General features: G+C 34.2%; 1 protein-coding gene across 1 annotated transcript in view; it reads right to left on the reverse strand.

Moving 5' to 3' along the window:
- Positions 1 to 13541, reverse strand: part of LOC104462318 (protein fantom-like) — a gene marked incomplete at its 3' end in the record, with an annotated part of 97888 nt that overhangs the window by 42336 nt on the left and 42011 nt on the right. The window contains exons 13-14 of the mRNA XM_010074220.1: positions 8319 to 8403; positions 1444 to 1577 (exon numbers count right to left, since the gene is read on the reverse strand). Of these exons, the coding sequence (XP_010072522.1) occupies positions 1444 to 1577; positions 8319 to 8403 (219 nt within the window). The remainder of the gene's footprint in view (positions 1 to 1443; positions 1578 to 8318; positions 8404 to 13541) is intronic.

A 13541-nucleotide genomic window follows, 5' to 3' on the forward strand; every position in this document is an offset into this window, starting at 1 on the left:
TCAGGCACTCAGTCTATTGGAAACTGAGCACTCTACGAACTATGATGTACATCAATAAAAGTAGTAGGGTTGGAATTAACTCTGAAATAAAGAAAACTATCTGCATGATAATTGCCTGTATAAATGAATTCTTTTTAACAATATGTAAATATAAATGTTCCAAACTCTATTAAAGACATATATGCATATGTATAAATACTTCTAAGTAAAAAAATACACTGATTAATGAATTTTCTATACTATACTATACTATATAATCAGCCTGGACAGTTATTAGTATTTAAATAGTAAGTTGTCACTTCCAGTTGGTGCAATGCAAAGTTATTTTAATTCCAGGCTTCTGTGTGTTGTAAAATAGTGAAGTGTAGACAAAGATGGTATTCCCCCTAGATTAAACTATTTAACTACCTTCACCTTTGTGTATGTTGGTTTTAAAGTAGCATTTTAAATTTCTCTTTGACAGAATTTAGATAACATGATTTAAAATTGCACTCTCTTACAATATCTAAGTAAGCCCAGAGGGCCACAATCTCTGCTGCAGAGATTAAAAACATGATGCTAAAGGTCAAAAATGAAGCTCTTTTCCAGTCCTGCATAAAAAGCAATGAGTCTGCGTAACATGACTCTAGATGGAAGTTGAATGAAAACAAATTATCTTGACAGCACACCTTTTCAAAGCAAATTATACAGCAAACAAATGGCAAGGTTCTATATTTACTATATAAACTGGGATAAGTACTCTGGGACATGCAGTGATACTGCATGCTACCACTTCTAGACTGCTGGGACAGCCCAGAAGAGGTTTGAAGAAGGAAAAACATAGGATAAACCGTCCAACATTTACTTTGTTGATAGAGCTATTATAGGACAGATTGGACACTATTAGAAATCCAAACCATTTTTTATATCCTTGGACAAATCACGCAGTGAACTGTCAACTTAAAGAGCAGACTTCAAGGGACATTATTCTTTTTACTTACAAGAACAGTAGGATAACTGTAATTAGCGATACCAGAAGATAACATTAATTCTATTTTCTCCGTTTTAAATCATGTTATCTCTGAGACATATAGTTATATGTCTTGTCTATACTCTTTTTCATCAAGACTCTTGCTTAGCAATTCACTTAATTGCTTCAAATTTCATGTAGGCCACTCTCACAGAACCAGCAACGAAAGGAACAAGATAGGAACAAGATATTCTCACAGTCCTCAACAAGAATGAAGGGATTTGGGTTTTTTTAAAACAGATTTTAAGGAATAACAGTAGTGCACAGTTTTTACAGACTTTTGCACAAATGTGGAAGCCATTAGCTAATATTAGAGAATTTCTTATTGAAACAATGTCAAACAACTGCTCGCACAGTAAAGCTTGCAGAGGAAAGCAGAAATTCAACAAATAATTTTTAGGTTGCAAAACTCATCAGTCATCTCTAAAACTTACGATCAATATCTTGCTCAATGATATCTTTTCCCTCCTGGAATATCTCTCTCAAACTGACATAAGCAAAACCAATATCTCGACATTCAAGGTCCTGTCCACATGCTAGGGGATCACTGATGACTGCAAATTTCAGCCTAAAAAAAAAAAGAAAAAGAAAAAAAACCTTCAAAAAGGGTTGAAAATTAACTCAAAAAACTGAAAAAAGGCAAAAAAGATGCTCTATTTTAACAATTAAGCAGAAACCAGAACCCTTAATCATCTATATTCAACATTTCCCATGACAAGAATAGTCTGAGACCATTTCTTTTAAATCTTCCCTCCTTCTTTAGCATTATTTAGCAGCAGTAGAAGGACAGAGAGGCAACCAGAGTTCTGCAGGCTTATATTATTTTCATTTTTCTCCCTGCTCCCCGCCACCATGTGGCACAATTCTGGTTCATATGGCAGTGACAGGCAGAACAGTCTAAAGATTAAAGACTTTTTCTCATTTAAAACTTCTAAGTTTGCAGCTCAGGTGCTGAATCAACTGTTTAAGTCACTTTATTTACATTTACCCCCCACAGGTAAAAATCATGATTGTACATATGTACTTTCATACTTTTAACAAAACTCATTTATAAAATATAAAAATTTATAAAATATCTAAAAATATAGTTGGGTTTTTTTTGTAGTTTTTTTGTTTGGGTTTTTAAAATTTTTGAAAATATTTTGAAAATTTTTACTGTGTTGACCATACCACACCAATGATTTGATATGAAGAAATAAAAACAATTCATGAGCAATAATAGATCTAGATTAAATGCAATTATGATTTGTTGGTTAAAACCTTTTAATACCATAAACTTGTTAAAAAAGTTCAACTACTTTAATTCAGTCAGGCCACATAAGATGAACCTGTATGATTATTTCAGCTTAGATGTGGAGCATGCTTATGAAGTAAAACTTTTCAGTTGTCCACAGGTACGGTGATTTATTTTCATAGTAGTCTTGGAATAAGTTAACTGGATTCCCGTTGGACTGAACTAAAGTGAAGATGTGCTCCAGAAGTAACTACACCTAATGCACTGCACTGCAACAGACATTGAGTCAATAAGATCAACTAGTATTCTGAATTCTCAAAACCATTCTAAAGATCTATGTACTGTGAATATCAGACCATTAGCAACAACTGCTTTACACTAGAGATTCTCTGGTCTGCACCACTTGATAATTCAGATGTAGCCTTAGTAAATTTTAAGCCATGCATTTTCTTGGCTTTACACCGAGTGGTGTTGGAGACGAGATAAATATTTGAGAAAAACAAACCATATCAAACGTTTTCCTGACATCAGAAATATTAGCCATATTCAATGAAGCAAGTATTTCCAACAGCAAGGGTAAAATATTTAGCTGGAAGTTATTGAGAATTTTCACATCTCATTTAGATACTTGGAGAGCATATTTTAGCCAAGAAGATATTCCACAAAAATAACAGGAACCTAAAGACAGTTCTCTCAAAATAGTATCTTTCTAGTGTTGTCTTGTGTACTTATTAAAGTTGGACCTTACAAAGCAATTTGCCCTGCACTTGTTCCCTCTGAGCAATACATCTTATATTTTATCTTCATTATTCTTAAGTTCCTGTTTTACACACACAAAACTACCTTTGAATATTTACCTTGCTGTCTAAACGCAGCCTGTTTGTCCATCCCAAACATCTAAGCCCAACAACTATACAAAATATTTGCATTTCTTACACTCATTGCATCTGAGTATGGCTTTTCTTTTAAACACATAATTCCACTGTTGTGCTGGAGCTGCTTAGTGGCTTGTGTTGGGGCCAAAAACACTGAGACTGACCAAATGACAGGAATTCAGAGCAAACTACATTTTTGGTGGTACAATAAGCATAATTCCAAATGAGTAACAATCAAGCTGCATAAAATGCAAGTCTACAGAAAAGGAGATATCTTAGACAAAATATAATCAAATCTTCCTAAAAGGCTGAAAAAATAACAACTGCAATATGCTTTTACAGTAGTTTATTTTTGTGCTTGGCTCTTACTAACAAGTATTTATAACAGAAAATATAGGCAAATATTTGTCACTAAAACCAGACACCTATTGAAAATGTGTCTTAAAAAAATTTCAGGAGGCAAAACAAGCAAAAATATCACAGCTATTTCCAACAGCGGGTGGCTTGATTGAGTATAATGGATCTAACTTAAGATTTTGGCACAGAGTTAGGCAGCAGCAAAACTGACAAAACTGAATTGAAAAGAAAGAAATACTTAGAAGTGTAAGATAAATACTAAATTAAATAAAAACAAATTAAAAATTGTAAAAATAACTGACACAGCTGTTGGGTACTGGGAAAAGATCTGTTTTGTTATGATTCAGTGTCAATGTTAAATCAACTCACCTGGAGAAACTGGCTTAGCAGCTAAAACAGTGATAGAAGAGGAGGAGATTAGTGCTGGATTAATTTGCATCACTTAAGGGTACCAACTACTACTAAAATGTTCACTAAAGCATAAACTAAAAGCAGGCCTAGTAACATTTGGGACAGCACCTTATAGCCAAAGTAAAGAGTCATTCATACTGGTCCACTCTCTAGTTCAAAGCATATGTAAGTATTTTACATGAACAGAGCAAGCTTCAACGAAACAGATCAAAAGAACTGCACCTCTAACACCTTGTATTTCCAATATGCCAAAAAGATCATATTGTTGGATTATATCTTTGCTGCTAATCAGGAAGGAAGAGATTTGAACTCTGGATCTACTCCAACTACTAGACTGCAAGAATAGTACCACAATCACTTTAACTTTTGTATTTTTAAAAAATATTACAAATGCTTTAAGTTGAGAAAATATTTAAATATGATATTCACTATGCTTTAACTTTTTTCTTTATTTACCGAAAAATGCAAGAGTTTTGCTTTCAGGTTCAACTGGCTAAAAAGACAGTTTACATTGCCTTGGAACATACTGCACATGAACAGACTCCTCACTCTGCTTCAGCATAGAAGGCACAAATGGGCAGCTAGTGTCCCATCTTACCTTAACGCTGCTTCACTCATGTAAGAAACTTTGATGGAAGTTAGAATATTAAATCCATACTAGGATTTCTTACATAAATAAAGCTATGCATAGTGTTCCTCTCCCATACTTCTCTCTAGGAACCTAGGCTTTCTCTCCAGCTCATTTCCACATTTCTTTTCTATAACGCCGGGTATCACGACTCACTTTCTTGCAGGAATCCCATGGCTACTGACAGAATAAGAAGCCTTGACATCCTGTTAAAAGTACTGTTTGGGTAGATATCTGCTAGCCACTGCAAGAAGACCAGAAAACTGAACAAAATTTATCTGCTAATAAAGGGCCAAAAGAAAAGTAAAAAATAATAATTGCCTTAAGCTTAAAATGTGCTTTACAATGAAGCAGAAAAATCTGGACAAATATTTATTATTGTTGGCTGTGACAACACATAAAGATGTTATCACCAGCAGAGAACTGAGAGCGCCTGGACAAAGCTGTGATGTAGGTGAATTTTATTCTAATTCTTTATTCCAGAGATCAGCCATTTTTAAGCAGCCCTGAGAAAACCTTGTGTGTTAATATAGTATATTAATGTGAAGATAACGCTTTACACATGCTCTCTACTCTTTTAACATGGATGCATAGATTTTGTAACTTTGGAGAACAATGACTTCACATAGTCAGTTTCTTGGAGCAACAATCATTTCCTACCAAGAAACGATGCACCTGTCAGGATCAGCCTGGAAACCTCTTGCATAAACCTCTTCACTGTTGTTAGCACAGCAGGGTGACTCTTAGAAGAATGGATTCCTCCATTCTTCACATATGTCTCTTTTGACACTCGTCAGAAGAGCATATACTCTACCGCCAGGTCTGCAAGCATTGCAAGTACAATCTGGCATAAGAAATCAGGTAAGTTTCTCTGTACGACCCAAATTTCTACGCTCTTAAAATGCTGAAAGGCAACAGTGGAATACGAACAGGATGAAGAATAAAAGATAACTATGACACAGTTACAGCAAAGTAAATGGACTGCCAGAAATGCCGCCTGTTTTTAACTGATTTAAAGACTTGAGCATGGCAGTAAATAACTAAAGGGGTTCAGATTATAAAATAATAATTTTGTATCTTTTTTTGCAAAGTTTTACAAATATTAGTAAGTATGGCTTCCTAACATAACAAAGGAATTTAATTTGAATCCCTATTATACATAGAGACAAAACAAAAAGGCTACCCATGTCACACTGTACAGCCATTTAAAAAAGCAAGTGTTCTGAACAAAATTTCCATATTAATGATAGAGGCACTGTCTGTCTGAAAACGTAAAGACAAAGATGCTTGTCAAAAGGGAAGAACCGCCTTTGCTGTATGCAACAATTACTAGCCTAAACAGGATTTCAAACAGTCTTCCTAGTCTCCTACTAGCTCATGCTCATATATTTTAGATTTTATATCATTCTATTTAACTATTTTCTTTATTTTCTTGAATACTGAATATTCTTGCATTTTCTGCCATTAAAGTAATTTAGACAAACGTGGAACCAAAATCAACATTTCTAATAAACGCAATGATTCCATATCAAGAAATTAATTGAAAGATGATAAAAAATTAACTTTGTTTTGAAATCTTATCTTTTAATGAGCAGTAAACTCCACTCCCAATAAATTTTAGATTGGACATTAGGAGAGATTTCTTCAGTTAAAGGGTTTGTCTAGCATTGGAACAGGCTGCCCAGGAAAGTGGTTGAGTCACCATCCCTGCAGCTATTTAAAAGACGTGTAGATGTGGTGCTTAGGGACAGGGTTTAGTGGTGGACTTGGCAGTGTTAGGTTTATGGTTGGACTCAAGGACCTTAGAGGTCTTTTCCAACCTAAATGATTCTAAGAAATAGACAATACTTTCCCATATAAATGCCATGTTAATCTACATTTATTTATTTGTAAGTATAAACTAAAAGAGTATAAAGCTGTGAACTGCATTATTTTCAGGGCCAAGTTGGGTCCTGTTTCAACTATAGGATTAGGCTATAGTAGCAACTTTAAGCAGTGATTTTATGTATTATATTAATGTATCTGTTAATACTTGAGAATATTTATCTTTTTCAAGGGACATTCATTAAAGTGACTCTCCTTTTGGGAGACAAAAATAGCATGTGATGCATCTATTTATTTATCTATGCTCCTATAATCCAGCATACACAAACACCAATAAAATGTCAGGCTAAACCATGTGCAGGCAATTTGCAATGATATTTATATCCTTGATAATTTGGTTTCCTGAGCTTTAAAGCATTAGTTTAGTTTAGTTCCTGTTTCAGCTGAAAAAGCTCTGATAATAGTCTGTAAGGCTTGTGATGGAAAACATGTGTTGCAGATATAACTAGGCCAGGTTTAAAATGCATAGAGTCAAAAACATTTGGTGTATAGGCAGAATCTTTCCATAAATTTTGTTTCTTGGTGGTCCTCTTGCTAGGATAAAGTGGGGAACTGGACTACTGATGAAAATCCTGCCCTGTTATTTAGTCAACAAAGAACTGAAATTTCACCACAGACCAAACTAGACACACCAATAAATGCAGAAAACAGCCTATCTAGTGACACAGAGGACAGTACCATGATGGCGCACGTAAAAGCGAATGCCTCTGTTGTGGGAAGAAGCTTGCTGCTGTTATTTTACCTTATTTTTACCTTAGGTTTGTTAAATATTTAGTATAGATATATAAGTATTTATAGGTGAAATTGCAGCCCAGAGTAGATATTTTCCTTTGCTGAATTATCCCCTCAGGAGAAAAAGAATAATTTGTCCTCATTATTGTTAAATTCTTACTAGATGCTACCCACTTCCCTAATCTATATGGTAAAATAAGTCTTATGCTTGCTTATTAAGTGAATTTTTTTTTTCTTAAATTCTCCAAACCTAAGAATGTTTTGGCATGATATTTCCATCCCAACAAGTAATCATTTCATGGTGTTCCCTGTTCCATTCCAGTAAAACCCATTTTCTGGCCAAGACACCGAACTCAGCTTTCAAAGGGAAATGGAATGAAGAGAGACCACTCTCTTTCTTACTGTGAAGTGAATCTGTGATTTGTGAATAAATACTGATTTAAAAGATTTACAAGTAACTCCCACACTTCAAATACAATCTTCTGCAAATTAAACGCATCTTTAAATTAATAATTGTTTCATTTTAATGAAGATTGACCTTCAAGAGGAAACAGAATCAAAGGACGTAATTCATTCTCTCAAAGTCACGCGCTTGCTGTCTCAATCAAAGAATTTGAATAAGAACAGATTTATTATTATGAGCTTAGACAAGACTAATTTATACTCTTTCTTATGTGTATACATATAATAGCTACCTGCTCCATCTATCTATCTATATATATGTACATATATATATATATATGTACACACGCAGAAATATATATAGGTTTTTGGAAATTCTAGGGTCCAGGAACACTTTCTGAAGCTTTAACACTCCTTTAGTACTCTGAATTCAGAAAGATGCATTACCTTACCATCAGGTAGATATGTGCTTTTCAAATTCATTATTGATAGAACACTGATAGATTCTCTCTTTTGCAAAACAAGGTTGTTACAAAAACCAAAACACAGCACCAAAACAACATGAAGAGAGGTTCCACATCACACGAACCTACTCAGGGAAGAAATGTAGATCAATTGCCGCATCAGAATGTATGCATCATTCCCAGCTGAAACAAAGTTTTCTTTAGTTAGTTAGTTATGTATTAAGTTCTCAGGGATATCTCCTCCATAAATTCAAAAAACAAGGCAAACCAGAAGCACTATTTTCAAAGACCTTTTGTACACTTTTTCAGCACTAATGGGTACCTGTCAATATGCAGATCTGGCTCTAGAAGCATAGACTTGAGATAGTCTCTTCTTGCACTATTATTTGCCTTATCCACATGTATCACTGCAAAACAAATCAGATTTAATATAGTCATCAATTGTTTTTCACATTTTAGAAGAAAGAGCATGAAGAGAAGAACAAAGAAAAATAAATATTTCTTTCCCTTGTCTTTCTTAAGGAAAAGCAACAATGTTAGAATCAAATTTGAAAGGTCATGTGATCTAATAGCGTGTCACTGGCAGGTTTATGTGCACACTGTCAAAAAAGATACACGCAACATCTAAGCATGCCACATAGCTGTCATTTTCTATTAATGGCAATAGCAGTCATGGTTTTAAAAGCCAGTGGTCTTTATTGCTTTGTATTTGAAGTGATTTACTGCATTTTCTTCCACTGAGGAAGCTAGTGATAATGATAATATATGGCAGAGTACTTGTCCTTTTTGACAGCCTCAGTAATTTAATCCTCCTTTCCTGCCACAATATTTCAATAAGAGAAACATCTAGACCAATGGACTGGAGAAAATCCACAGCCTGGGGAGTGTGTGTGAGTGCTATGAAAGCCTTTTATTGTTTTAATTTAAAATACAAACACGAGGACCAGCTTTTAATTTTTGTACCATTAATATGACCTACAGTGAAAAATAGACTTGGTTTAGAAAAAACAATAAAAGAATGAGAAACAGGGTTTTAGGAAATTCTTTAAGAAGTTTTTGGGCATCTTATATTAAGAAAGTAGTTTCTTTCTTGCAAATGGTCATCAGCCTACAAGTATCAGTAAACCACTGTGAAAGATTATAAAAATTCAGGATGTGAAAATTTAAAAACAGTGTTAAAGGAATTACTTTTTTTAAGTGATAAAGGCAGCTAAAAAATTTTTGGAGGACAAAGCTAGAATTAATATCACCCTCTGAGAAACAAATATAGCTGTAAGGAACATTTTTCCTTGGTTTTTGAGGGTAGGATGAGGAGCTAGAAATTTGTCTGTCTCTAAATTCCAACATCTTTAATATTCATGTGCCTCACTTTCTCTTAGTTACTCTGCCACTGTGCTCAAAAATGCTATTTTCCACTCTTCACGTTACATTAAGGTTTCCTTTTCTTATGTGCTGACAGAAGTCATTAATGTATTTTGTACTCTCTTCTACTATCCAAAATAACCTTATTTGTATAAACAGAAATTACCAATTCTACCAAGGAGCACAGAGTATTGGAATACAGGAGTACAAAAGAGAGAGAAGGTGGCTCAAATTAATTCCTTGCAGAGGGATTTATTGACAGACATATTCTCTACAAAAGTCCTTCTGGGAAGCACACCTCCTGGAGCTACTGGTTCTCTATTTTTCTCCAAAGCTGCTCCTCAGCTCTTACCTGGCCAGCAGAATCACTATTAGAAATCAGTTCCTCTCAGAAAACAGCCACTACAACAGGTATCTGAATCATTCAACCAAAGGCATCTGCAATTCAACACCTTTTTCTCTACTGACAGAAAGCAAAGCATTCGTGCTCTTTCTTGGAGTCCTTAGTCTCCACCCATAATATTCTGTTTTAGACAGGTTAAAAGAAGCTGTTTCTGCCATCTGCTATTCTTTTGGGCATGTGGATGACTTTCCACATGTGCTCCTCTCATGGGCAAGTGCTCCTGGGGCCACCACAGGAAGTGATGGGGAGGCAGCAGGGAGACAGATGGACAGCCAAAGAACTTCAAAGGAGCTGCCACATCAACAGATTCTTTCCTTACCCATAAGCATCCCAAATGGAATTTCCTAAGTTTACTAATTCTGTACCTAAAACAATTTTAAATGGAAATTATTTACAAACCTAAAGAGTTTGAATTCATTTCCATTTTCTCAATGGAAAAATTCACGCTAGAAAGTAAAACATTCAGCACAAGAACTCCATTCAAGGCTGGGGAAAATGATCAACCATAGTGAAAAAGTATTTTTAGATCCTGACGAAAAACATGCTTTCATATCACCCCTTAGTACTGTGTGAACTTAGAATTATACCATTGCTCCAAGGCATGGAAGATCTAATATTTCCATACAATTATTGTAAAAATAATTCAAAATTAACTTGTGCTTGCATCTAAAATTAGAATTTTGAACCTTGTCCTAAAGAAGCACTAAAACCTGAAAATTACAATGACCCTGAAACCTCATTAAAAATCACTGCATCTCCGAATATTAACATAGCTGTTTCTATTGTAGCATATTTTTTTTCATAGTTCACTTTCTAACAAAACTAAATGACTAGGTGATGAAGCAGAGTTTCATCACAATGATGAAGAAAAAGTGTCTCAAACAGTGTTGAGACTTAATGGTGAAAAGGAATAAACACCAATAAGTATAACAATGTTTTGTGATGTAAGGCCTTAACATTTTCATTTGACTTCTACTGAGGAATACACCTGGTAGAATATGGATCTTCAGAAGTTAATTTTAATAAAAAATAAACCCCAACATCTTTCTTCCACCCCCCCTTCCTTTGTGTCTACTTAACACTTGAAGTTGTTCAAATAACCACCTGTTCAGTCAAGAAAGCAAGCTCTCCAATTAAATCTCATATAAAATCTTTACAAAATTTGCAAATCCTTCTGCTGCTGCCTGTTCTCTAGAACCACTGTATACAATGAGAAGGACACATTTCAGAACTTCTATCAATCTTACTTTCTAGTAACTTTCTTGCCATCTCAGCATTTTCATAGTTAAGTCTTCATATTTAATAAAATACAAATACTTTTTGTTAACAACATCCATGAACTAAACTTACCTTCACAATTCAAGTCATTGAATTGACAAGAAAAACGATTATTTTACTGAAATTAAGACTCAAATATCAATAGATGCATTTATATGTGAGGGAACTGGGTTTTGTTTCCTTGGAGCATCATGTTTCCCTGTGTTCTTCTGACAGTGAAACTGCCATTACACTCACTTTAAAGCATATCTTGTGACACGACTGGAAATAAATAATTTCTGGCACACAATTATAAACTGCTTTAAAAAGTTAAAATATGGATTCATTGCTTACTATGATCTGTAATACACCCTAACATCAAAACCAAACCACGCTCCAACACAAAATCAGAATGCTTCATTTTTTATCAAATTACAGGACAAAGTCATATTGTGAGCGCAATTTGGAAAGTTTCACTTTTCTTTGAATTTATGGGACTGTTGTTTTTGGAAGCATTCTTGTATATTCTAGTGACTCTTTCCACTACTAACAAACACAGCAGCTCCTCTCAGTCAGTATGGCCACCAGTAGATATAACAATGTCATGAGAAACCAACAGTTATGCGGCATAACTCTAGAGTGTATGAACCTCCCATTCAAGTTTCTGTTCCAAGACCTAGAGAGAAAGGAAATAAATCTTCTAACCATCCCTATTCAAAAAGTCATAGTCAAAATAAACAATTAATGTCAAGTTACATGCTCTAACCAATTGTGAAAAGAGACATTCATAGGATCTTGTATGTCCAGATGAATGGAGTTCTGCTATATTGTATTTCAACAAGATTCCATTAATCTTCTGGTATTTTACATATTAAGCAATGACAGCGAAGGATGTGCAAAAGGTATGGAAAAAGCTTGAACTGTTTTTTAAGCAACTAATCTCATGGAGCCTTCTGTATCAGTTAAGGTGTTTTTAAAACAGCCAAGCTGGTCCAGTTATAAATAATATAAAATGTTTTATTTATAAGAATTTATGATTTTTTAGATTACTTATGGACTTACCCTGATTTTCTCCCTGAGAAAATCTAGAAGACTATTACTTCCCTTCTAAGCTCAAAGTAAATTTTTTCTATCCATGCAAGTCTTTTTTTATTAAAGAAAATATTCAATTAACCTCAAATATTCAACATACTCAAATCTAATTAGACATGAAGAAGAGATGGGGTAGAGCTATAGTAAACACACATGCAGATTTCATTACTATTATCTTCCTGGCTTTCCAACTGACATTATCAAACAGCAGACTCAGTAGGCTTTTTTCTCCTTCATGCAAAGCTAATCTTGAGTAGAAATTAGATGACCAATTACCTAAGCAAAACTCTGCAAACAGCAACCACAGTAGTATTATGCTGCAGAATACAATCGTGAAGCAACGAAGACCAAAAACACCTTTTGATATTGATTCCCTAGGACATTTTAAAGTTTCAACAGTTCTATATTTAATACTCAAGTAGCAAATAGAAAAATTCAAGTTATGAAGCCAGGTTTTGACTAGCAGAAATAATATGATACAGCAGCACCAGGCTGGGAAGCCTTATGAATTAGTCTCTACAAAACATGATATTATTTTCAAATATCACAGCCTGAAACATAGTTAAGTTTCATTCTGTATCCACCATAACTTTGCTAAGTTTTGCTACTTTAACCTTGCAGAGTCAATAATCAGAAAACTAATATTATGGTTAGACCATACTCAATATATGCAGGAATCATAATATTGTGTAAGAATTTTTATACCTGCTGAAGGCTTCTCATATTCCATTAGTATTCAAGAAGCAAAAGAAATTAAAAGTGTTAAATAGCTTTTATTGGCTTAAAGTGTTATTTCAATGAGGTTTTTTAAAAAAAATTCAATTATGTCTGCCTATCTAGAACATTTGGAAAAGTGTTTACAGCAACTAGCAAGATAATATTGTTCAGCTCATAAAAAAATTTCTTGATTATCTGATGTCTTGTTTAGTATATGACGGCAGAAATCACATTTGATTGAATGTAAATAAGCCTCAGGGAATGAAAGAGAGGTTGCAGTGCTATTAGTTTTTGTGGTTTTGGTTTCTTTCTGCTAAAGCCTTACAAAGATTGCTGTCTTTCTCTGAGTCACAGAAGTTAACGCATTGTGCCCTGTCCTCTATACTCTCTCTCAAATGGACAGTCCCACTATAATGATGGTTAATGTGACATCTATGGGGCATTTCAGACGTCAAACATGGGGTATTAATTTGAATGTCTATATTAGTGGTGTGTCACAAATAGTAAACTGATTCACCCGCTCCAGGATACTCTCAGCTGAAAATGCAATACTTGTCCAAGACAACATAAAGCACTCAGAATCTTAAATGAAATAGACTTGAACTGAAAAAAAAAAAGAGATAAGTTAATAATTGAAATACTATGAAATAGATGGGAAAAAAATTAACAAGAGAATTATCAATTATTACAATAGTTCTCTGTATGCTATTAGTG

Source organism: Pterocles gutturalis, unplaced genomic scaffold, assembly GCF_000699245.1.
Source record: "Pterocles gutturalis isolate BGI_N339 unplaced genomic scaffold, ASM69924v1 scaffold11327, whole genome shotgun sequence".
NCBI lineage: Eukaryota > Metazoa > Chordata > Aves > Pterocliformes > Pteroclidae > Pterocles > Pterocles gutturalis.